We start from the raw sequence: 27516 nt of genomic DNA, 5'->3' as shown, positions 1-27516 counted from the left end.
CCTCTAAACACAGCAAGGTGCTGTCTAGAGGCTGGCGAGAATAGCCAAGGGTGGGGCTAAATCAACTTATCTGTCTGCAGCTCAACTATTATTGGGAAGAGAGGACACAGGAGCGTGCTATTGTCACGCATCGGTTTTGGTACTGTCCAGCTGGAACCCCATTCCTTTGTGTCATCACAGTTGTGGAGATGTAGGAAGAATTCAACCTCTGCACGCACCTCCAGAGTGTGAGTAAACATAGAAAGGGGACATTGCCATGCTCGGCCAACCGTAGGCTTGTACCTATGAGTCTTCGCGTTTGCTCGGGGACAAAATGTTTTAAACATATAATGTACTGTTCGTACACTCGCTTTGTACCGCCTCTGAGGAATGCTCAAAGCAATTTGATTTTAGCATATCTAATTAATTTGAAACTTTCTGCATTGTCTCAGGCAGCGAGAGCCAGGCCCAGAGAAGAGGTGGCTCTGGTTTCCATGGAAACCTGCTCCGGGCCCGGTTTGTTACAATGTATTTGTCTGACACGGAATTATCGCTGTGTCTGAAGAGGCGCAGACAAAGTAGAGTTGGAGTGGACCATTTGTATTTAATTGTATTACTGTGTCATTGTATTTGTATACCATATTACATTGATAATGTTCCTGTGTTAGAATTTTCAACTTGTCTGAAGCACCGCTCAGGCAGTCTATGCCAAGACAGTGTGTGCTGCGCTGCTCCTTCTAACTGCTCTTGTCCCATGTGGTCCTTGAGCTGTTCTTCCTAATATAATTGGATTTACCATGGAGTGTCAACAAGTTAATATCCTCAATCAATCAATCAATCATAACATTTGTATAGCGCGCTACTCACCCGGGAGGGTCTCAAGGCGCTTGGGGGAGGGGGTCCGCTACTGCTCGAACAGCCAGGTCTTGAGTTGTCTCCTGAAGGCGAGGTGGTCCTGGGTCAGCCGAAGGTGGATGGGGAGGGAGTTCCATGTCTTGGCCGCCAGGTAGGAGAAGGATCTGCCTCCGGCGGTGGTTCTTCGGATGCGTGGTTCGGCGGCGAGGGCGAGGCTAGTAGACCGTAGCTGGCGGGTGGGCGTGTAGAAGGTCAGGCGGTCGTTGAGGTACTTGGGGCCCAGGTCGTGGAGAGACTTGTGTGCGTGGGTGAGGAGCCTGAACGTGATCCTCTTGTTGACGGGGAGCCAGTGCAGGTCCCTCAGGTGGCCGGAGATGTGGCTGCGTCGGGGGATGTTCAGGATGAGTCGGGCGGAGGCGTTCTGGATGCGTTGGAGTCTTTTCTGCAGCTTGGCTGTGGTTCCGGCGTAGAGGGTGTTTCCGTAGTCCAATTGGCTGGTGACAAGGACCTGGGTGACCGTCTTCCTGGTTTCGGTTGGGATCCATCGGAAGATCTTGCGTAGCATGCGTAGGGTGTGAAAGCATGATGAGGAGACGGCGTTGACTTGTCTGGTCATCGAGAGGGAGGAGTCCAGGATGAAGCCCAGGTTGCGTGCGTGGTGTGTTGGCTCGGGAGCGGTGCCCAGGGCTGGGGGCCACCAGGAGTCGTCCCAGGCGGAGGGCGATGGTCCCAGGATGAGGACTTCCGTCTTGTCTGAGTTCAGTTTCAGGCGGCTGTTCTTCATTCACTCGGCGACGTCTTTCATCCCTTCGTGTAGGCTGGTTCTGGCGGTGTCGGGGTCTTTGGTGAGGGAGAGGATCAGCTGGGTGTCGTCGGCGTAGGAGTTGATGTTGAGGTTGTGTTGGCGTGCGATGGCGGCAAGAGGTCTCATGTAGACGTTGAAGAGGGTGGGGCTGAGTGATGATCCTTGCGGAACGCCGCAGATGACTTCGGTGGCCTCTGATTGAAACGGGGGGAGGCGGACTCTCTGTGTTCTTCCGGCGAGGAACGAGACGATCCACTCCAGTGCCTTCTCTTGGATGCCGATGTTGCTGAGGCGCTGTATCCTCAAGCTAACTTCACTACAATCAACAGCTCTCAAGAGCTCATTTTGAAGGTGCATGCTGCTGGGTGCCCCCAGGACCAATGCACAGCCAAGTTCTCTGTGCCACAATGCCTTCTGTGACCCCAGAATATCGAGGGCTGCTTTTGGTAACAGCAAGAGCGCTTTGGGCACTTGCTGTGCTGCTGCCTGCTCCAGCCAGTTTATTTAGCTACACTCGACGCTCACAGCTGCCGGCCTCAGGGCAATCTCATAGTCGTTTTTAATATGGTGACTATTTAACTTTCTTTTTGATACTATCTTTTCACAAGGGCCAGCACAGAGTTGAAAAAAGAAACCTACTGTAGCCAGAACTGGCCTAAGCCTCTGGCACATGTGTACTGGGCCCAGCCATGCCGAGCAGATTCTGTCTCTGCCACCATAAATCATGGGCTGCTGTCTATTGGCCCACCTGGTGCCGCAGACGCCAGATAACATAGTTTCACCAGCTGTATAGGTGGCTCGTGCAGCCGATGCAATGGGACTCTTCAACTCGGTTCAGACAGGACTTGACTACACTCTACAGGATGGCACTCTCGTCCTAAAGCCCTTACTAACTTTGGCAGCCACCAAAAGTGTAGGCTTACACAGTGACAGTCACTGACTGTCACTAAAAGGCTCTAATCCGTGCAGGCTGCGTACCAGCAGGATGTATTCCTTTCAGATTACTGCGGCAGGTAGCCCGGTCCTCCAGGAATTGCTGCTTTTGGTGGCTGAATTAATAATTAAGTGACTCCACAGACTACAGCTACCAGCTCGAGGCAGTAGGCAGGCAGTGACTCTTTCGGTAAATCAAACAGCCCTGCCAAGTACCACGCATCAGGGGTTAAACAAATGTATTTTAGTGTGGTGGTTTGCATCACACTTGCATTAGTCCACTAAAATGCAGAAGTCTCACATTGCCACATAGCGCCTCCTGACGCTGTGTGGCAAAACTGAGACGAATGTTGGAGCCATGCTCCATTAAATAAAGCAAAATAATTTTGTATCACTTTCTTAACCTTCCATTTCAAGGGTTTTGAAGCAGTTTCAAGATATTTTAGGGCATCATTGATCAAAAGGGTAACATTTCTAATATTTTTCTCTTTCTATGCACCTCATTGCTTGATTTTACTTGTGAGAAAATGTTACTCTAAGTATCACACATTTGGCAGTTGAGTTTTCTTTATAAGTACACTGAACCCAAGGAAATGTCACGCAATCTGAAAAATTGGCAGCTATAAGTATAAAGCTTTCTCACACCCCTCTGTTTCCCTCGAAACCCCTGAATCTGGGGCCTGGCTGCAGCAGCACATAGCCTCCAGCCAGCACTCCCATGTGTGTAGCCTTCTCACAACTTTCCTCAAAATCCCTGAATCTGCGTCCTGGCTGCAGCGATGCACAGCCTCAGGCCGCCCCCCTATATAAGGGCACTAGGTTAGGGCTCTTCCATTTCTGGTGCTTTGCAGCAGCTTCAAGATCTTCTTAGAGTTTCTTGTTGCTCAAATGGGTCTAATTTCTGATATTTATATATGTTTCCCTCGTCTTCGTTGCTTAATTTTGCTCGCGAGAAAGTGTCTTATTGAATGTCACTCATACACTGAAATTATGAAAACGTCACACCTTGGCAGTTATCATCAAAGCTAATGTATTGATTAATGTCTTAATGGCTAGAGATATAAGTTTTGTCTCTTGCAAGCTTTGACTCACCAGCAGCACAGAAGGTAAATGTGCCTGCTGCAAAGAACGTATATTCCGCATGTCACAGAATACTATTTTATGTGGGTAGTTCCGTAGGTAACTGCTTTCTAAAAAGTGACCTAAAAAAATCATCAAAGACATCAGCTGCATATAAAGTGCTTAGTATAGGTTGTAATGTTATGTACCCACCCCTCATCTTTCATTATCCTAATTTTGCTAAAAGGGGTTAGTTTGGGTAGAAATGCATTCCTATTAGTAAACCAACCCCAACTACTATGGTACATTTTTATATCCTTAGGTTGTGCTTCTCCAGACCAAGCCCTTTTAAAATTTACTGACTACTAGATGGGTGACATGTGATTCCTGCACTTTGTAATCCTCATTATTTTATATACAATTTGAATATTTATGCATTTCCATGGAATTCATTGCTTGATTTTGCTCGTGAGATAGTGTCACTCTAAGTGTCACACATTTGGATGTTGAATGTCACTCAAATGTACACTGAAACTATGAAACTATCACACATATGCAATCTGAAAACCTGGACAGCTATATACTAGTGCTCTCTGGGGCTGGCCGATATCCCAGATTTGGCTCGGCAATAACTTTAGGAGCTCTGATGGGTCTACGTCTATTCCAGCACTGAGGATGAATCAGTCTCAGCATAATATGACTTTGGGACATGCAGGTACCCCACTGGTTTCTGCAGCAGGAGCATTAACAAATGAGCTAAGTTACTTGCTTAGGCAGTCAGAGAGCTTATTTAGTTTAGTTTGTCAAAGAGTGGCAAAACAGTATGATGTAATTGGCCTGAAGAAAGGCCTTAAAAAACCAAAGAGGATTGGGACTTGGGTTTCGCTTAACATTGGGATTCCATTCTGGATCGATTGTGCAAAGTACAATCTGCTTTTGTTGTTATTGTCATGTTATGAGATTTTGTTGAGCGCACATTTCACTCGAAGGACTCAAAGAGCTAGCCTATCCCGTGAAACAGTGGAGGAGAAAGAAAGAAGAGCAGACTGAAAGAAGATAACTCAGAACAGCCAGGTTTTGAGAGCCTTACGGAATTTTATGTGGTTGGTCTCCATATGTAGATGTAGAAGGAGTGAGTTCCATAGAGTGGGGGCAAGATATGAAAAGGATCTCCCACCATTTTTGGTGGTGTGGATCTTGAATGAGATAAGAAGATACTTGTTGGCAGATCGGAGAGTTCTGGAGAGGTAATACCTAATCAGTTTATTAGCAAAATAATGAGAACCATGTCACCAGATGGTTTTGTGGACCTGACATTTGAACTTAAATGTTATGCGTTTTCTGATAGGAAGCCAGTGAAGAGCTCTCAGACTTGGTGTCGCTCTTACCTGCACGAGCCGCGGCTGCAGCCAACCCTCTTCATCCATTGGCCTTTTATTGTAGCATTCATATTTTTCTTTTGCCAGCGAGAGCATTTATCATGGGACAGTCTGTCAATCCACTCCAGCCACTGGCTAACTTCACTGTGTGTGACATGATTCCGTCCTTTAGCAAGAAGCCAATCCACACACAAAATGGTTCCTTCAAGTGCCAGTGACTAATGTGGCAATATATAATTTTTGAGGCCAAGAAAATATATTTGTTTTTAGCCAATGTTTTTCTTTTTATATTCACGGGGGTGCAGCAAACTCCCCAACAATAAGCTTTTGCAGAAACCATGACAAAGCAAAGCAAGCATAGTCCAACCCAAAAGACTGGAAGGCAACTCCAGACCTGCCAGGTTTGCCACTGCTTGTTTTTACTTTGATTCTAGCCCTCACTATCCCACCACATGAAAGGTTATTGAACTGTAAAAAAAATAATAATCTGATTTAGGAACAAATATTTTCTCTAAATTACTAGAAGAAGATCAGAATCATGCAAGTCAATCCATGTTTTTGGCATCAGTGTTAACTTAGGGGCATGAAGACACAGGCAGTTTTAATGTCATACATCAGAGAACTGTCCACTGTAAGCATATATTTCTCGCCTTGCTTGACTCAGATATTTAGATCCACTTTGCAAGGGAACAAGAACCCTGTTCATTATTTGGATCCATTTCTCGGGGCATCAAATACTGCTGCTCCACTTCTAATGGAGCCAGCAATCTGCAGCAAGGGCATGGGTTGTCACAGTGGGGGTTAGCGTGAGGAGGGGTCTCAGCACAATATACATAACACAATATTAGCATGCAAACACTTTCTATTACTGAGAACAAGACACCAGATCAAACGTGCTTGCATCCACTCTCACATATGACGAAAGGGTGGGATCTATACCTTTGAATGACAGACGTCTGAAATTACGCAGGGATGATAAAGCTTCCGACACCCGAAATCCTGATTGCATCACTGGCCTACAGAGTGCTTAAAAGCATAGACCACAATTGTAATGAAGGGCTTTAAAATAGAAAGCCCTGTATCGTGCATCACAGTTCAGAAAGTTGATTACTGCCTGGCTTCTGTCTCCTGTAGTGTCTGCTGCTCTGTAGGGGCCCATTTTCCGGCAGTCTCAAGCCCCCGGCCTGTATTTATTATTTAGACCTCTGAGCCCAGAACGCTTCTCCTCACCACATCCACTTGCCCCCCCGCTGCTCCTCAGATGCCGATCAGCATATTAGTTTTTGGCCGGAGCAGGGAAGTGCTCAGACAGTCAACACTTTCCTCCTGGATTGAGTGCCTTTATTCACAAAGCTGGTTGTGAGCCTGGGAGAGGCCCTGCCTCATCGTCCACGTAACTCCATTGCCGAGATGCGAGGCTGCCGCACCGATGTGCCCCTCGGTCAGCGGGCAGCATCTGGTGAGCTCCCTCTGCAGCAGGTACTTTCTGAGACTGGGCGCTGATATGCCAGGTTTTATACGTGCACAGAGGTGGCTGAGCGTCATCTCCCTCTCGTCTCCCCTAGCCAAGAAGCGTGACACGTGCCATTTTGACAAGGCTCCTCGTGGTGACCCAAGGCTGTCGCTCGGCCGGCGACTGTCACAGGGCTTTATTGGGCTGCTCCGATTGTGTGTTTCATCTTCAGAATCAAGTTGGATATCAGCACATGTTTTCTTGTTTTAGTAAATTACAATTTGTCCCAAATTTAATTTTTAGATTTCTAGGCAAGGTTATTGTAGGATTGAGTACAAATAGTTGTGTTGCTTTTTGAAATACATTGATGTTGTTAATTAATCCAGAGAATGATAGGCCTATGATGTGTGATCAAACGAAATCTGACTTAATTTGAGGAAATGAATATGGTTCTAGTTTGTCAGGGAGTTGAGCACTGATATTACCAAGTATGTATGTTTTCATATTGATAAGCAAATGGTAGCATAAGTAAATCAAACAGCTGTGTAATCATGCAGACTGGCATAACATATGACTTTGTAAGATTGACTTTGTACCTTAGCCATTGTACCGGGTCTTTTAATTGATTTGCGCAGATCAAGAGGGGATTGTTTACATTCAAAATATCAATAGTAAATCATCAGCACACTTTGATATTTTATGCTGTAGAGAGCCATTACAGACCCTTGCAGGGGTACAACTGGAGATTGTTAGAATGTGGTTTGATTATCACGACCTTGAGTACGGGTGAGAGACGGCATGACTGTTTCTTCTTAATTTAATTTAGGGTTTAACCAGGGCCACTGGAATTATGCGGCAGGGGTGCCCCAAATTATATGATAGGGTTCACTAAAGTAAGCGGCAAGAACAAGCAAATTATGCAGCATAATGCAGCACATTTTTTAATAGTATTTCTTCATAATTTTGTAAATTTTGCACATGGTAATACTATCTGAGTAGATATTTAATCTCATTAATACTCATTTAACAGTCAAATACAAAAATTAAGCAACTGAAAGATGACCAGTTGACCTTTGAGAAGTGCATTCTACTAACGGGCAAACAGATGTTACCATGTTTTTAGTAACTTTTGATTCTTTGAGCTAGAAACAATTTTTTTTGTTAAAATCTACAGATTACGCAGCAGATGGGGGAATATGAGGGAAATGCAGCAAACAGGGCCGGACTGGGAACAGAAACTGGCCCTGGCAAACTGCTCAGCTGGCCCCCCCTGGGGTGAGGGGGAGTGCAGCCGAGCAGTTTGTGATGGATGGTTTTGGCCGATTTTGTTACAGGGGGCCGATAGTGTCGACCCCTGGTAACAAAAACGCCTCCCCCGCCCCCAGGGGCCAAATACTCGCTATGGCCGTCCGGCCCTGGTAACAAATACATTACTATTCGAAAACAAGCAACGGCCACAGAATTGCCTAATCCCAGTGACCCTGTGTATAATTATTCTTCATGTTGGATCTTATGGATTCCTGTTTATCACTTCGATCCAGTGAATAATGTAGCTTTTGAATCAAATGGCTCCAATATGAAGTCCCAGCACACGTAGCTGAAGCCCTCTTCAGTGGTGAGCTACCACATCAGTTAGGTCTGAGTAGTTTTAGCAAGATCTTTTAGTCTGTACTTGTAGATGAAATCGCTCTGTGGTAGCCACACTACATGTATTCTTTTCCTGGAGAATTATTGATGCCACTCTGATTGATTTTCAAACATCTAAATCAAAATCTTTATAGAGCAGCGTTTTCCAGACTGTGGGTCGCTGCAGAAGAACCTCCGCATGACTTTCACCTTCCTAAAATAAAAGGCTGATTGTTTGAGAAATATTATTATATAAACTAAAAACCTAAAAATAAAAAATGTAAACCTTTGTTATAGTATGATAATGGATTTCAGAGGGAGGTGCTATCTCTTCGTTTAATGCAACATTTTATCAAATTTCAACTGCTGGTTGTTCTATCAGTCCTAATTGAATTCCATGTATTCGCATTTTGTAGTACATTAATAACCACTAAAACAAACATAAACATCATAGTATATTGTATTACAATAAACATGGTGATTTTCTTTTTACCCAGCTGCACAGATACCAAATGTTGTGCACATCCTTATTACTTCTGCGTGCAGCAAACCATATCTTAATATAAGTTGCATTCTGATGGATACATCTAACTGCAGAGGCTTACCTGATACATTTCCTAAATGACAGACAGAATCTGGATCATTTTCATAGCAGTTGATCCCTCTCACTGGCATCAGACTCTTTGATGACCTGGCTCTGACTCTCAACATGGTCCCAAGCTATACTTCCAACTTTGTTGATTGTTGCCAAATCTAAGATTCTTCCTCAATAAGACAGTGTGCTAGGAAAATGTCCCCTTTAAAATTCACAGGCTTCAAACCATGCCACAATTGCAGGAAGCAGATGTGAGTTATGGATCCACACAATATATATCTGTATGTAGTGCCTTGGGTCTGGGCACAACTCAAAGTTATGCAACACATGTTACCTGATTCACTCAAAAGTGATCAGTGAGCTGGAGGTAAAGCTTTGTGTTGCTGAACATTACAGAAAGTTAACCAACTCCTGCTCCAAGTCATGGGCCAGCTCCAGATCTCTGTCTTTTGGGAAGGTGAAGTTGAAGAATACATTGTGCGACAAGCTAGAGATGCCCCTGCTGTCACCTAACTCCAAACTTGTACCGAAGCTGGTCCCAACATGTCCCTAAGTCTTCTGGCTGTTGTCAACCCCGAAGTAGGTAGAGGCCATTTGGAAGGCCATGCTACAACTTTTCAGGGTGATTCTGGCTCCCTCTTGAGCATTATTGTGCACAAAGAACTACAGGTGAGCCAATTTAGATTCCTGCGGGTAGGTCTGCCCAGGTGGCGGCTAACAGTGTTGGGCCTCTGACCAACTACCTGCTGCCACTGGCCCATGCATTGTCTCCTGCACCAGAGGCCTCATTGGTTTAGACTACTCAAGTGCTGGATCATACTCTAATGCCCGTTTCTGATCTAAACAGTCGTCAGCCCTTGCCAGCCTAGGTCTTGAAACGAGTTTACCAAGGTGCAGTACCCAGATTTCAGCGATTTCCAGTCTCTTCAATGTTGTCAGTATTACCTTCATCTAGTAGCCTTGTTCAAATCAGAGTCCAGTGCTGTTCAAGGGTACCAAAATGTTCTGCATGACAAGAACAACAATGGGTAGACAGAAAATGTGCTCCTCTCTCATTATTCTAACCTATATGCATATCTGTAGAATGCCAAGTTCCTACATATTTCCATTTGGACTCCCCACTGCCACACTCCCCATTGAGGAGAGTCCCTCCTTCACAGTAGTGGACAGAAGGGTAAGAGAGGTATTGGGCTTACAGCTACCCACAATATAGACCATTGCAAACTTATTGACCAAAATCTTGCAGCCTGTTTCTGCCACTTTAACTACTTATCTCTTAACGAGGCCTTGATGTTGATTTGCTCCAAGGCAAGTTCAACCTGACCAGTAGGTGATAAGTAGCAGGAAATAATGGGCCGGCACTTATAAATCCTACATTTGTGACTGAACAAATGACTCCCAAGAACCAATGCATTTGGAAAAAGGTGTTCTGCTAGCTTGGCCCTGTGATCTCTGAACTCTGTCAACCTCTTTGGATGTTACACTCATGCACTTTGGGATATGACTAGCAAGATTTTACCCGTAATCCCTGATGAATTCAGGAATGTCTGTGCTCAGAAAATCCAAGACAGATGGGATAAAGCAAAATATATTTTGAGGGTTGGCCTGGATATAATGGACTATGTGGACCACTCCATGGTCACCACTGTTGAGATCAGTCGTCATGCCTAGATGCATGCCTGAGAATTTTCTGGGGATATGCACACATCCTTTATATATGGTTGTGGGTATTTTGAAGAGAAAATTGATTCTGCATTTTTTGGGGTTCAAAGATAGCCAAGCTATTCCCCACTTGTTGGGCTTTCTATCCCAAGTGTGGCTCAATGGTTAGAGCTGCAGACCCTGATGCAGAGGTCTAGCCCGGGACCAGGGTTCAATTCCCCGCCTCGGCGGGTCTTGGGCTCAAAATTCCACGGACCTGATAATTCTCGCCTCGGTGCCTATTCCAATCATGGAGTCCCACTCTGCAACTCTGGGCAATAGCTTGCTTAATCTCCACAACGGCCCCCACAACGCTAAGGATGCCTGGCCTCCACCTTGGGGGTGCCCAGGAGTGGACACCTCACAGGGAAAGCCAGGATGGGTTCCACAGCGGTATTCGTACAAGCGCCTTGAGACCCTTGCGGGTGAGTAGTGCGCTATACAAGTATCAATTTTTACCTGTCAATTCTATCAACAATACCAAAAATTCAGAGGCTCACCTGTCTCCAAATACATCCCTAGATACCTTTCAGAATAGCCAACCTAAACTCTTTTGTCACTTAAGAGGGCATGGTGTCAGAGGCCATGGACATTACCAGTGTGAGCAGTAATCTTCTTCCTACTCCCAGCCTCAGCTGCAGCCAAGCTGCTATGTTTCCCCCTCCCTCAGTCATGTGCAACTGGTAGGGTTACGCATTTGTCTTTTCTTGCCAAGCTGGCATGCTGTAACTTCAGACCAGGTGGTGCTTCGGATCATTCAACAATGTTACACCCGTTTTGCAAACTTCAGCAGATCAAGCCTCTGGTCTTCAGGAAGTCTGGTTGTTACTGGCCAGAGGGACCCTAGAGAATATCCAGAGGTACAATAGGGCAGGTAGTGCTACTCCTGTTATTTTTCGATGCCTAAAAAAGGATGGCGGGCTTAGGCACATTCTACTCCTTCAAATTTGAACACCTTCTTGTGGAGGAACAAGTTTAAGATGATGACTTCGGCCTAGCTTCTTTCCACCCTTCATACTAGGTGCAGGATGCTGCCCTTGGACTCACAGGATTCATACTTTCATGGGACCTTCCCGCAGTCTCACGGATGTTTCTTGCAGTTCGTTGTGTGGCAAAAGCAGAGTTTTCTGTTCTACTTCTTAGGTGTTTACAAAGGTGATGGTTTTGGTCAATGCGCATCTTCACAGGTTGGAAATACATGTATTCCTGTACCTCAATGCCTGTCTTTTGACGATGGCCTTGCCGCAACAGGCGTGGCCACCTATAACCAATAGATTCCGTTGTGTGATCCCTGGATTTTTCCATCAGCGAGATGAGGCCCCACCTACAGTCTGCACAGAGGATTCCCTTCATTGGAGCATCCTGCACATTAACCTTTCCATCTCACAGCGGGTCTGGCATCTTTAAGTTATGATCCTGATGTTTGGGGCTCACTTTTGTCTTCTGTCGTGGATGTTTCTGAGGCTTCTTGGCCTTGCACATTATGGTGGTCTCATATGCCTGTTACCACATGTGGGCCTTGCAATAGAACCTCTGCATTCAGTGGGCAAAGCAATAGGCAACCTTTAAGACAATATCTACATTTTAAGTCACATACTATGCACACAAAAGAAGGGACGAAATGTGCAGCTCCTCAACCGGCCTCCCAAACTATAAATCTAACATGCACAAAAGAGATGAGGAGGTAAGAATCAAACATGATCAACCTCTTTGTGGACCCATATGCGGTGATAAAAGTGACATCACCAACTAATAATGGCATGTTTCGACAAATAGGCGTGCTACTACACCGCCTGTGTAACCAACACAAGAGGTGGAACAATGAATTGTTCAATTTCAAAACACTCAAAGGGATACACTGTGCAGTGTCTCATTAAAACTACTGTAGACGTATCCTTCTAATTTATTCTGATCCTTCTAATTTATTCTGGTCCTCCTTGAAAGGGTTAAAACAAACTATAAGCTGGTCTTGGGGTATTAGCGCCATACCATCCCTCTACACTGTCAACATGTTTCGGTCAACCATCTACTGCCACTTTGGGTCGGTAGCCTTCTTCAAGTCTAAGATACCTACAATCCCTGTCACTATTAGTAAATCCTGCTTATTAGTGAACTGTGAAAAGATAATATTGTGTAGCGACCTTAACCGTTGTCTAATTTCATGAGACCAACCTGTGCTTGGAGAGTGACATATTGGTCTACGGCGGTCCCTTGATGTATGTGTGACTACAGGACGATACCTCTGCTCCTACCCCGAGTTTAGCGATACCCTACAAATACCAGGAAAATTCCTCCTCTCATGGAATTAGGTGACAAGTAAGGTTGTTGCATGATAATATCTTACCACAGTTCACTAATAAGCAGGATTGACTGATGGTGACAGTGATTTTAGGGATCTTGACAGTAGATATGGCATCTCTGGAAATGGCTGGACCTTAAAGGGCTCTCCCTAATGGCCAATCATGGGAGGCTAAATACCAGAGTAGGCAAGCAAAGCAGACATCAGCTGGAAGACACAAATGGCATCTTCATCTAGAGGTTGCTCAAGCTATCTTTGCCCAGTGGAGCGTGGCTTGGTTAGATCTTTCACCATTGCTGGGAGCATGCACTGTCTTGATTATTCCATACCTGAGTTTCCACCAAGAGTTTCCTGAGGAAAATGCAATCCCACTGCAGTGGTATTCAAGTCCACTGTACACATTCTTGCCTCTGCTTCTCCTATGTCGACTTTTGAAGAGGACAAGGACAAAGTTGGCTTAAATCATTCTGATAGCTCCAGATTGGGTCAGAAAAATATGGTACCCCAATCTTTTGAGCCTGATCACTTGGCCCTCTCCCCAGTAGTCCTAGTTTTTAGGAAATATGGCAGGGTCCTGCACCTGAATCTCCATAATGTCCACCTGCATTTGTGGAGATTGAGAAGCACCACTGAGCAGATATAAGTTATCTGCGGAAGTAGTGGATTTTATTCTCATGGCTAGGCTCCCATCGACCAACACTATTTATTCCAGTTATCGGATTAAGTTTGTGGCCTGATGCAAAGACCGTCTAGGCAACCCTTGGCAGGCCAAACTGTTTGATGTTTTATTATTGTTTCTATCTCTAACTCGAGCAAGGCTTTGTAGTGGGCCTTTTTAAAAGTTATTTGTTTTCGCTTTCGCCCTTTCTACCTTGGTATGACCAACTCTTGTTATTCAAGACACCTGGTATAGTGCCCTTTTGTCTTATATATGTGTTACTCCCTGCTTCATTCTTCATGCATGCATCAGAGGGACCTAAACTTGGTCTTTACATTCTTAATGTGCACGTCCTTTGAGCTCATGTGCAATTGTTTTCTGAGATTATTGACCATCAAGATGGAATTTCTCAATTCAATTTGATTACATCTGTGTATCATATCAGCAAGCTGTAGCCACTATCAGTGCACTTTTTCAACAATGCCTTTTCTCAGATAAGGTGGCCCTGCAAACAGTTGCTTTCATTTTGCCACATGTGGTATCGCCCTTTCATATGGAAAAAGCCATCACCCTTCCTGCCTTTTTCACTTAGCCTCAACCCTCTAAGAAGAAGCGGCTCGATCCAAGAAGAGCTTCTAAATTTGCCATAAAGCACACAAGAAAGCACTGGGTGGATAATCAGCTTTTTATCAGCATTGCCAGTGCTACGAAGGAAAAGACGCCCAGAAGCGAACAGTATCCCAGTGTTTCATTCTGTGCATTAAGACATGCTATGCCCTGGCTAATAAGGAGCCTCTTCAGGAATGTTGGGTCTATTCCAAAATAGCCAAGGCTGCTACAGCAGGTTTGGGCAGTATCTTTCTTGTAGGACATCTGCCTGGCTTCAACATGGACATCTGTACACACCTTCACCAATCAGCACTGTATAGACAGACAGTCAAGACTGAAGAGATGCCCATTTCACTGGCCCTCTCCTGCTTGTCTCCCTTGGCTAAGTCCACATCTCACCTCATCCACCTTTTTGGAGCTATTGCTTTGATATCTATACAAAGGGTGAGGAATACACTGTTAGAAGAAAACATTACTTAGCTTTGATGGCTCTCTTTCTAGTGGAGACTCTAATTGCAAATTCTTCAATGCCCTCCCTCCTACCTGTTCTGTGGAGTGGACTTTTAGGGTTCTCAAAAACTCCCCAAGTTAGACTTCACGCACTGTCATTCTTCCAAGTTATTAAGAGTGAAAGGTTTTTGATGTAATCATGCTGGGGTGGCTAGGTAGTGCACTGTGCCATCTTTTTTGAAGACAAAGTAAGTTCAATGCAGAGTCCAATTTTACATCCTACCAGCACGTGGGAGTAATTGCTATAAAACAATTTCATATCCAGTCTGGTGCTTGAGGAATTTCAGAAGGTGAGGAATCTGTGGTTAGAGTATTCAGCAGAAAGAGCATTACAAAAGATAAGCAACTTGTTCCTTTGGCCTATAAGTGAAAACTGTTTTTGTGAATTCTTCTTTGACAACTACACATATTTCCTTCCATTTGTAAAAACAAGATAATACAACCAAATATGCACACGTTTACATAAGCTTTCTGCTCTTATGGTATTTAGTGGACTAGAAAAAGTAGATTGTTTTCTAACCACAGTACTGCACAGTATTACCATTTCTACTGAAAATTCAGTAATTATATTAAGTGAAGAGCAGTATGGCATGGGACCTGAACCACAAGAATTGCCTGAAACCCAGTATTTTATATACCCGATTTTTATATTGTGCAGTTCAGCTCTGGAATCTCATGTTGATCTAGCAATAAGGGATGTATGACATCACAACGCATGCTTTTACTCCGCATGCCATTACATCGCAGTTTTTGCAATGCAAGTCGTTACAACGACTTGCGTTGGGGGGCGCTGGATAGTGGAATAGTTTAATTTTCTCTTCCAACTCCAGTCCCCGTGGATAGTAGGGAAGGTGTTGGATAGAAAATTAAACTATTCCCTATCCTACAGCGCCCTCCAGCGCAAGTCGTTGTAACGACTTGCGTTGTAATAGCTGCGTCGTAATGGTAGTGCGGAGTAAAAGTTGCGTTGTAAAGGATGTTCCCCAGCAATAAGAGACTACTCTCCTCACCAATAAGCACTCATTTAGTAGAGTAATATCTGAATAAACTTAGGGCCATTGAATAAATGAGTTCTGGATCAGAATAGGGAAAAATAAATGTATTTCAGAATTGTCAATAAATATGATACAGAAGAAAATATACATTTCCCATGACGGCTCAGATACAGAAAAACGAAATTGCAAGCCATAGTAAAATCCCTATTTAACAATTGTAACTGGGAAAATTCTAACTGTCAAACTCATAAAGTGTCCTAACAGCATCATAAGAGAAGAAAGAACGTCTCAAAATAATCGGACAGAGTCTTGGAAGGAAAATGGGAAGTCTCCCTCAAAACCTTCAAACCAGGGTTTTTTATACACAATTTATGCATGATAATTATTAAAAATGCTTATTCAACATGGTATGGTCATGGTTAGGTCACATTGGCAAATCAAAACAGCTGTGCAATTATTAAAGTTTCTTAGCACTAACCCATTTCTTAAGTTAATCGAAATCTTCTGCTTGCTTCCTCGGCAACTGCACTCCAGAGAGGTACAACACAATATGAAAGATTTTTTAAACAATAGTTAATAGAATCATGTTCTTGGGCATGCCTTCATTGGAACCTACAGTGGAAACCCTTATAAATAATACATCAGATACACAATGGAAAGCTTCATTCACAATACATGTTTTCTATTCTTATCATCACCTTATACATCATAACATTCTGTGCTCCATGAAAACTGTGTGGAGAGATGACTTGCATCGGGTCACTGACTGGGAGGGGTGAATGACATAAGCAAGATGAACCAAACACCAGAAAGGACATCCATCTTACATAAATGTTGGCTCACACAAAAATATGGCAAAACTAAACTACACTATAAATGACACGTCTAAACAAAGCAATCAAATAGTTTCAAGTGCAATATTATTAATTCATTAGTTACAACGATATGCATCATTAAATTTATTAATTTGCCCATGTAATTTGTCACCAAAAATTGCACATCCCAAAAAGCTTTGAGAATTGTACCATTGATTACTAACAGTTTGTATTCACTGGCTGTAGTTGCCTCCAATAACACAGTGATTGCCAGGTATGCTCTATTTGTTTCGCTGGTTGTATTCTCTGCCCAGTTGCATCGAGCATATCCACTTCAAGTATATCTCACAGCTCTCAATTTCTAGCACTAACCATATTGGTATTTAAAGTGCCAGTAGGGAATAAAGAATCTATAAATAAGACCAATATCTTAAATGCGGTGTTTTTGTGTTATAACAGACTCTCTTGAGACCCCCAAGGTTCGGGATAAGATCCCAGTGGACTCATCCCCTCTTAGAAGGGGTACGAAACAAGGCCCTCTAAACATAAGAAGACCAATGGTAATAGCCAGATCGATGACAAGCAGTAGGTTAAAACTTAACGGGAACAAAACAGAACAAATGTTCCTAGGCAACAAGTTAACACCGCAAATCACGATGAACTGGCCAAAAGAACTAGGACTTCCCTCGGAGCATAAGAGCCCCATAAAAAACTTAGAAATGTGGTTAGACTGCAACGTCATAATGGAGTCCCAAGCCAGGAAACTAGCAGCCACCTGTTTCGGAATCCTCAGAATGCTCTGAAAAACCATGGACCTCATTCCGGAGGAGACCCAGAGAACCGTGGTACTGGGGCTGGTGATCTCACGTCTTGATTACAGAAATTCTTTCCTCCTGGGTTCACCGAAATATGTGTTGAATAGATTACAGGTGGTGCAGTGTGGTGGCCAGACTACTTGGAAAAACACCTAGACATGAATCAGCACAAAAGCCACTGAAGTCGATCCACTGGCTGCCAGTCCAGGCCCAGATTAAGTTAAAAATACAGTGCATAGCGCATAGGGCCTTAAAGGTAAAATGACCAACCCTACTTAGAACCCTGATCACACCATACACACCAGAAAGAGCCTTAAGATCTTCCACTGAACTCCTGGCCAAAACCACCAGGGTTGGGAAAGCCAGATGGGGAGGAAGATCATTTTCGCATATAGTGCCGAAACTTTGGAACTCTATGACTACAGATCTAAGACTTACCATGAACGATTTGGCCTTCAGAAAGAAACTGAAGACTTGACTTTTCCCAGGTTGAGCCTCAGTCCATGCTTTCTCCTGCTCCACAGTGCTGGGAAGCCCATGGGCAGCTACGCGATCTATAAAACCCACACACATAAACGTAAACTTTTACCTTTCACAAATGTTTACATTCATTTGAGGACTCTCTGGAAACAAACCAATTACGTGGTCAGTTAGTTAAATAACCCATTTGAAATTACTCATAGTGCCACCTGCTGTGGAGTAGATGCATTTAGTTGTGTAATACCTCTCCATTCTCTTTAACACACAGATCCACTCACCTAGGCAAGCAGAAATTGTCTTCTGAAAGCCTTTAACACCTCACTGAGATAAAGATTAAACAACTTCATAGTATATCGCAGCCTGCTACATATATTTTAAGTTCTAAAACAGGTTGTAGAACGCCTGCTAGAAGACTTTATTGCCATGTTACAGTAAGTCATTAGTACACAAATACAATAAACAGTTGATAGTTGTACAGTACTCTGGTTGCAAGGCCTAAGTATTTTAAGTCCATTATTAACCGTGAAGAATATTTAAATAAGGCACAGAATATGTTAACATTGTATGTAATGGAAGTTATCTTTCTCTTGCAACAGTAAGTTCCTTCCAGTTTCTATAGAGACACTTGCCCATTCCATGACTGACAACACCCTAGCAAAGTTTTATACATTCAAATTAGTGTCATTTCTCTGTGCCTCTGTCAGATAAAAGGATATTTGCTTTAGTGGTATATTGTAGGTGTCTTTTGTCAAATATTGAATTTGTCTCATATTCACCAAAATCTGGTTGCAAAATATTGAAATGTTATTGACCCCCAAGCTGGAGTGATAACCCAATCACTAAAGGGAAGAATTCTATTTAAGACCCCTTTTCTTTGTGATTTAAAAAAGAAAAGTTTGCTGATGAGAAGTCAATGGTCTATAGAGCAACCCAAGATTCTTTAAAAAATAGAAAACCTTTCTTTTAAAATATGGCTGTTTCTCTTTTAACAAAAGTGTACTCTATTTAAAGGCAATCACAGACATGGTAGTCTGCTCATCCCGATGATGGCCTCCAATAAGAGTGAGTAACAATTTGTGACCTACCTCATGAATATTAGCAAGGTAGGTCAGATTGCAACCCACACCAAATCAGAATTTTACAAACCAACATATCTGCACAAAGATTAATTGGGAAAATATTCACTGGTCGCAAAATTATAGGTCACAAATTGTGACCAGTATTTTGTGACCAGTAAATAGTATCTCTGGCCACTAGTAACCCCAAGTATGAGAATTGTCATGAATGGTAATCACCATGTAAAAACCAGCATTCTTTGATTAGCTCAGGCTAGCAAGAATATGTAAAACTGAAAAAAGTTAGTAGGCCCTGCTGGAGTCAATATTTATTGCATCTGATAAAAATCTGATATTTAGATGTTCGGAATTTATCGGACACAATTTTTATTGCAAGTTTTTAGAGATAACATGGATTTTGGTGCTTGCCACATTTAATTATGAATGCCCCAGTAAAATACCAGGCCTTGTTAAATCCGAGCAGGTTTGACTTGCTGAAATTAATGAAGGATCATATCCGTGTGCAATAAATACTGCACCAGTAGTAATTGCAATCCCTATGCCTCACTTATCGGGCCACTTTTAATCAGACCTTGTCTGTATATTGTCTGCGAATTAATGTTATAATATATTTATTGCAGATCAGAGACCTGGAAACAGAGGTATATAGGCTACTGAAGCAAAATGGGAGTCAAGTTAACAATAATAACAACATATTTGAAACCAGAACAACTCTTTCAGAAGTCTCAAGAGATTCTCCAGTGGAAAACCTGGACTCAAAGCAAATGCCTTGCACGGATGATTTAAATGAAGGTTTGTTGAAAACAGCCAAAAGCTCTTGGAACTGTAAATAATGGGATTTCATTCAAATGTCTTGCATCAGTGGGGTTCTATGTTGTATATACATTGCTGTACTGCCTGCCGTTTTGATAAAATATGTTCTGTATCTTCACAAAAACTATAGTGAAGCTAATAACATGCAGGCTGGGTGATGGGTAATGTTCCTCACGTCGTTAGCTTGGTGAAACATCAACGTCTGCTTAATGAGGAGTGGTTCCTTTTTTGTATTAATTGCAGCTGCTTTAAGGTTCAAGAGCTTAGTTCATCTCAATGGAGTAGGTCACAACCATAGTGTTGCAGTCTCTTCTTACTACCCACATGTGTTTGTCTTCTAAGCAGATAAACTATTGAGCATATGCAACCTGAAGGACAAATCAAGCGACTTGACAACTAGGTGCCCACATATGGAAGGAAAATAATGGTTAAAATGTAAATATACTGTAAAGAATTCATCATCTTATGTGTCACGTGGCATTTTATTCCCGTTGCAGGAGCTAGAGTGAAAGAATGCAATCTCTGGCTCTTTTCTTCATCCTTACTATTATTACTCTGTGAAGGTTCAAAGATCTCGGTAGACAGACAGCAGAAATAGTAATATCTACAATGTGAATGGTACCCCTCATTCTCTGTCAATTTTAAGTGTAAATCACCTAGGTACAGCATGCCATCAGACCAGCTTCACCAATCCTGTATGTATAGTTGATTCAAATACATTTGTTATTCATTAAAGTATGAATTAATCTGCTTGGTTAGTTTATTTCTTCTCAAACCTACTCTTTTTTTTCTTGGAACAACCATTTTGCCTTGGTTTTTTTTCTTGTCTTAAAAATGCAGATGCTAGGCATCTTTATTTATTTATTTACTTAGGAATTACTTATATTTTGAACAAGAAGAAGGCGGCTCGACAGAGGGCTTTATGTGAGGACACCTACAGTACATTAACAGCGAACAAGAAGCAGTTGGGTGAAAGAGCCTTATACATAAGAAAACTTACAATACATAAGCACCTATGGTTCATTTTATAAAATTAAAGCGGTCAGTTTTTAGGATAAAGGTTTCAACAAAGGCAGTTTGTGTAATAGTTTTACTGCCAACAAGTAGGCCAGAAACTGTTGGTTGAGGGCATCCAGACATATAGTGGGCCTCTTTGTCAGGTGGTTATCATCTATGGTTCTAAGGAGCTGCTTCTAGTCCAGACCGGGCCTATCTGCTGCCTATGCCATCTGGAAAAAGAAAATTCAAATTGTGATGGTTTAAAAACAAAAAATGGCAGCCATGTTTTCCACCGTCATGGCCATCATCATTGATGGACAATTGGATAATATACAGTAGCAGCAAGTCTTTGCTAGTCTCCCATGTCCAGAACATGCCTACCTCCCAGGATCTAGGCTCGAGCCCTGGAATGACAAAATTGTTAAGGCCTGTATGGAGATCCATCATGAACCATCGTCATCACCAGCCCAGGTGAGATCATCTCACCATTTTGTACCTTTGCTCTGTGCCTGTGTAGTAATCTCAGGGGAAGTTTCTTTTCCAGGAGTGTTCTATTGCCAGCTGCAATGTGAATGAGTGCCAGGAGGAAAAATTAGCCTCACCCAAGGGTCCTGAAGTCCTTCTTGCAAGGATGTGTAGACCACCATTTTAAGTGAGACACTTTGATAAAAATGGAAATTCTTGTGTTAGGGAAATTACTGTTGTATTCCCTTAATTTGGGAGGACCCACGATGAGCTGTAGGTCATCATGTTTTCTTTTGGAGTCCTTTTGGTCACTACTCTTGTTTGTTCGACAACATGAAAATACCAAAAGAAGTGTTAATGTGGTACCACAATGTAGAAAGTATTCCTCAGTTAAGGCCTTCCCAAGTAAAGAGGTCAATCATTTGGTAAATTGCTCAAAGTTTGTTAGGGTCTGTAGTTTGGGTGCTTCCAGTTGGAAAGACTGTCATAGAAAAGTTTTCCAGAAAGATGTGTCAAGGACATCTACAGAAATAGGACGGAAATAACAATTTTGTGATTCCTTTGGTGAACCTTCTGACCACGGAGTGTACGTGCAGTTAGATTTAAAGGGCCTAATGCTCCTTATCTGCCGCCATATTTTTTACAATTGCATGTGCTAAACATAATTGGTTTGAGGCACAGCAGCAATGGTAACAACAAATGACTTTGAAATGCCTCATATCAAGCACTTTCTACCCTTGTGTGTAGTGTTTCACTTTCACCTAGCCATGATGACATATTGGATCAAACGCACTCTGTGCTTGTCGGTGCCATGGTACACCTTTCATTGTGCATTCATGGCAGAAACACTGATGGAGTGCAAGATTACTGGTAAATATGCACCCTCCCCAATGCAGGCACAGAATTTGTCAGTTTGCACCTGAATTGGAAAGTACACAATAGTGAAAAATAGAGCTGCAGTCCAAAAGAATTGCTCCCTCTTTCACTGCAGCATAATAGTAAAAAGAGTGGCTATTCTAAGCATTTGCATATCCTAACTCAATACAGATTGGGGGTAACAGTATCCCACAAAAAGAATAAATGAGTTTTAAGTACCATGAAGAAGAGTCCACGCAGGAGTGCTCACATGGTAACAGCACCCAACCACCTATGGTGGGAAATTCCATTCTGTAAGATAGTCCAGGCAACTTATGAGGAAGGTAGCAAAGCACACACTGTAAAATTGTTTCCATAAATTCCTTGATAAGTGAATATATGTAGTCACAGGATCGAGTTGCTCTAATTTGTCTGTTTATTTGTCACAAACTTCTGTGCATGGCATTAAAATATTTCTCCATATAAGCAACCTTCCTGTTTTTCTTCCATAGGACTTTTTCAAGGCTAAAGATACCACAGTTCCAAATATGAAAAAGGTTAAAAACAGCACATATGATAATCTTTGTTTGTCCTTCGCTTGTCCTTCAAATCGCGGGCCAACGTAATCCAAAAGTAAGCTAAGTAATTAGTAAATTCTTATGCACTCTTCCCCTTGCTAACCCCTTTATATCGCTCATCTTTGTAAAACACCTGAGCTCCTCCCCTTTTGGGAGTCGTAGCCCAGACCATGAACCTTGCAGTCTGAGTGTGAGGAGGGAACCTAATGATGAAACATTTCACCCTTGGGTGAGTGAGGGTTTCTGTCCTTAAATTATGTATTTCCCGGCAGCTCCATCACATACACATATCAGTGAGTATACAGGACACCACTTAGATACATGTGATCTGTCTGTCCAGTCCCATCAGATAACCAGCCGTGCACAATTTCAGATCCTGCAGAATAAACAACAGCAAGAGACAAACTCAGTCAATCTAGAGTTTGATTATTTCTCACTAATACTGACAAAATACAGTTACATTTTACAAGCAGTGATCATTGGGAGTAAAAATACCCAGATTCAGACCCTTTTTCTTATTTAAAAGTATAACAAAAATATGTAAATTGTCCACAATGACAGACCCTCACTACATGTGCAGTGCTTTGGTACCTCGGGTTGGCAAGGACAAAATGGTGGTTTATGTGCCAAAGAGGACACAGTTCAAACTGCTAGCTGTCCCTACCTTACCAATCAATAAATATGTGTTCACCTTCACAGAGTAATTACTGTCATGATGAAGAGCTGGGCCAGAGTAATGAAGATTACCGGTAAGTAATCTGAAGCTTTGTACCATTACATTAATGGAAAATATTTTTGTTCTGTCAGAGTAAGGTGCTTTCCATTATTTCATTTTGGGGGAAATAGTAAACAAGGAGCCAATATATTTTGATTGTGATCCTGTTGAAATAACATTTTATTAGGATTTGCATTTGCATTTTTGAATTGAACGTCTGTACATGTAATGCTAAAATTGACTTGATGATACATTTCATTGTGGAAAAAGATATAAAATGTGAGTTTATCTGTGACCAGGTATCTGAAGTTATACTGCCATAATTGTGCCAAAATTGACAGTATCACATGTTCCCTTTGCCTTCATGAACTGGAAAACTTCCATCTTTTGTTCTTTCCTTCATTTTCCCTCCCGTCTTATCTCATTTGCTTTGTTGCTGATAGTCATGTTTATATTCTGCAAATGTGTCCTCTCACAACATATGTGAACTCTTATCCCAGCAAATATAAAATTATGTAAAAGGTGCAGGACATACGGTGCCAACTGTTAGGACAGTTTACAGGTCAGTAGGAATATGATGTTATGCCATGCCCTCACAACTTCACTATCACTGGAACTCTCAACACTTCTTCATAATTGACTTAGAATAGCTATACTACAATATTATTTGAAGAGTTAGGATTTTTTTCTGTTCTAGAGAAGCATGCATTGAGGAGGACTGAGTGACCCTTTGACTAGCTGATATCATGCACTAAAATTAAAAGTTCAAATAAACAACATCTTACCAGAGCCCTAGAGCCCACAGATGAGGGCTATACCAGTTAAAGGGCATGTGGCTTGGGCTTATAACAAGGAAGAGTGCTTTTCACCACCGGCATAGCCCAGACAGAAAGGCTATCAGAACATTCCACCCACTAAGGGAAAAATGTTCTGAAGGAAAATGGAAGAAAGAAAAAGACACTTATTGGAATGTTGGAGAAGGCGTATAGCAGCCATTATTAGACCTGAGTCACTCCACTGTTTTCAGTGGAGCTCCCAACATTTCAATTTTCTAGTTGTTGTTTCAATTACAAGAATAGCCATACGTTGAAAATGTTCACCGACTTAAATATCATATTATCAAGATCTTAATGTGAATCTGATCAATCCTACATGTGTATCAGTGTGTTTTTCTTTACTGTTTATAATAGCAATAATAACCTCAGGGTACCTTCCTGTTTAACAATGCAGTGTGTGGGTTGGAGGCGCAGACTGGGGATATCAATACTTCTACCAGGGCATTAACTCTGCCGAAGCACCCTGTATGTTGGTCATTAACAATGTAAGGCATGTATTTGTAGCTATCTTTTAAACTTTTATTGCTGGGCGGTTCTGACGTATTATTTAAGCACTTAATAGTGTCAGTGCCTACCTGGATGATTGTAACCTTTGATATGTGTAGTAAAAATCAAAAACTCAAATGTGTGTTTTTCATTTGTATTGTCCGTGTCAGATATATCAAACTTGCACAAGTTTTTGTCAGTCAATCATGTTTTCCTAGCACAACAACATAGCATGGTGAACATCTTTGCAGGCAGTAAAAATCAAGCCACTGCTCCCAATCGTAAAATCCTATTCAAGCCAATACGTGGAAATCCCACGCTATGCATGTTTTCACACTGAGAAATAAACTTAACCTACTGCCCATAGAATCAATATGAAGTAAGTAAACTTTAACAACACACATATTCCACAACAAAAGATTATACATTAGTGCATGAAACCACTTAAAATGTAATAGCATTTCAAATTTATGAGAACAAACATAAGAATTCCATGATATTTATGACTTAGGGCCAGATGTAGGTAAATATATTTTACCGACTCATAAATACCGAATTTTACCGATTCGGTATTTATGAATCGGTAAAATATAAGGAGGGAGATGTAGGTAAATCCAGATGTGGATTTACCGAATCTGTAAAAGTCGGTATTTACCTGTTTGGGGGTGCTAGAGGGTGTCAAAGTGACACCCCTGCACCCTTGTGAAATTCGGTATTTACCGATTCGGTAAATACCGACCGGTAATGCCCATTCATTCCTATGGGCTTTGTAGGCACCCCCAAAACAGGTCTGCCTGTCATATGGCACAGGTGTGCATGCACACATGTGTATGCACACCGGAATCAGTATTTTACCATCAAATTGAATTTGATGGTAAAATACCGAATCGGTAAGGCTTGTGGGACTCAGAAGAGTCCCACCTACATATCAAATTTACCGAATCGGTAAAAATACCGATTCGGTATTTTACAGAATCGGTAAATTTACCGATCGGTAAATTTACCGATTCTGTAAAAATATGCCCCCTACATCTCAAATTCCATTTACCGGTCGGTAACGGCCGAATTCGGCCGTTACCGACCGGTAAATGCCTACCTACATCTGGCCCTTAGTTTTGTATGTAAGATTAGCTTGGAGGTAGATTGAACAATTTTTTGTCAAAAGTGAATCCATGTTGCCCATTTCAGAGTTGGGTCAACATGTAGGCATTTATTTTAGGGTAAAGAAAATCATTTTGAGAAAAAAAGTAATTGTAATTTGTAAATACACTCATAATTAAAGTACACTCTGTTTAATAATGTCCTTTTTGTTTTCTAGTGATTTTTACATGAGTTATGATGTTTTATTACATACATGTTTGCTTTTCATTGATTTCAACATCGTTGTATCTAATCTATGGGATAAAAATTGACTATGGCACTCAAATGCTGATAATTCACAAACCAGGATTACAAATGGGTCCTACAATGTTTCCTTTGCTGCGGCTAATTGTTTTCACACAGACATTTCAACTCATCTCTACTATGATTATGCTTTTCCAACTATCTAGTCTAAAAGTTGCATGATTCAGGTTTGGTTCCTCTTTTTAAAGTGAAACAAAATAAGCAGTTTTGCGGGCATCATCTCAATATTTTAATTAGTTAGTTTAAATCACACCCCACTACACTGTCAATAAGGCACCTTCCCACTCCTTGTGAAGCCTGGTCATTAATATCTCTTCTTCACAGTCAAAATGAAACTCAGGTGATGAGACAGGGTAACTAGTTTAAAAAAATGACAATCCCATTGAAATAATATCCCAGTCAAATAATATTTTTTTAAAGCTGCTTCAGGATTTCGTGTTATTTACTGGTCCTAAATCTCATGTATTGATTACAATACCACGGGGTCCTGGATCTCTCAGGTTTGCTCTACGTCCTCAGAAGTTTCCCAGTGTGTCTGTCTTCCACCTGTATTCTCTTTAGAGAACAATGCTTCTACCACCCTTTTGCCATTGTGGCCTACCAAGCAGTTAATTCCCCTTGGAAAGAAAAAAAGAAAAAAGTAAGTAGTTGCACAGTGGGGCTGTTTCTCTCCAATGTGGAATTGCACTGTGTGTCTAGTTCCCCATTAGAGAAACAGAATTGTGTAAGAACGTCCAATAGGAATGCCAGGCGTACTTCTCACAATATTGATGGATTGCAAAAAGTAGTGATCTGTACACTTTCAAATGAGTACCTATTACAAGGCAGATGTATATGTTTTTTTGTGAATCTGCCCATTAGCTTCCTACTTCTGAAATCAGGTAGGTATAGTGAGCTGAACAAATGTGGTTGCAATGCCAGTGGACTTGAGTCAGAAAATGAATACATTGGTGTTAGTTTGTGAACAAATCAGGGATATTTCAGGGATAATGGTAGCACAAACAAGACTAAGCTAGCTAGTTAAATCAGAAGTATGGGTCATATGTAGTAGCATACTGGTCGCAAAGATGCAAATTGCAAATTGACTTTTGTCCAACTGTATTTTATTTCGCGAACCAACCTATTTACCAGTAGTTCAGTTCATAGAATAATGAATCATTGGGTGTCAAAGAACGACCTGCCTAGTTAATAGTGTTTAGGCAGGTTGCAATTTCAGCCACACACGAACAACCTCAATGACAGGGATGTGACTTGCAAGCAAACCACCATCCTTGTTTTGCATTTAAAATTAAAACAGTTTTTTTAAGCAGCCTGATTTTTTAAGGAAACAGGGCTACTTTTATTTTTTTTTAAATGCATTTGGAAAACCTTCAGTCAGAGTTGCTAGAAGCCCCTTGGATCACTGCCTTCTGCCTCCGAAGTTACAGCTCTATTTCCCAAACTGGATGAGCTCTAAAATGGAAGAAGAATAACAAGGAAGAGAGGATTAGAAACAAGCATATATGTTGGATAAATACAAGTTTAAGGGGAGAATGCAGGAAAGAATAGAATCAAATTTCTGTCCTTGAGGGGTTAGGTGAAGAAAATGTAGCTCCATATAGAATTGGATAGTTAACAAGCATTTGGGGTCAATGGTACAGAAGGGTACATAGATTTGGGAAAGCGATAAGCTAGACAGAAGAAGAAATAATGATATCAAAAGTTGTAAGGTAATTTGCCAAAG

The 27516-nt window shown here is 41.9% G+C and overlaps 1 protein-coding gene across 4 annotated transcripts in view; it reads left to right on the top strand.

Annotated features, from left to right (window-relative positions):
• Positions 1 to 27516, top strand: part of PPP1R9A (protein phosphatase 1 regulatory subunit 9A) — a 778883-nt gene that overhangs the window by 564478 nt on the left and 186889 nt on the right. For all 4 annotated transcript variants that reach the window (XM_078663735.1, XM_078663734.1, XM_078663733.1 and 1 more), the window contains one exon: positions 19263 to 19434. In XM_078663735.1, coding sequence (XP_078519861.1) covers positions 19263 to 19434 — 172 coding nt within the window. The remainder of the gene's footprint in view (positions 1 to 19262; positions 19435 to 27516) is intronic.

The sequence above is a fragment of the Lissotriton helveticus genome, chromosome 10 (genome assembly GCF_964261635.1).
Source record: "Lissotriton helveticus chromosome 10, aLisHel1.1, whole genome shotgun sequence".
In the NCBI taxonomy this organism is placed as follows: Eukaryota; Metazoa; Chordata; class Amphibia; order Caudata; family Salamandridae; genus Lissotriton; species Lissotriton helveticus.
The sequence above is the reverse complement of the archived record's forward strand: the minus strand, read 5'-3'. Positions and strand labels throughout refer to the sequence as shown.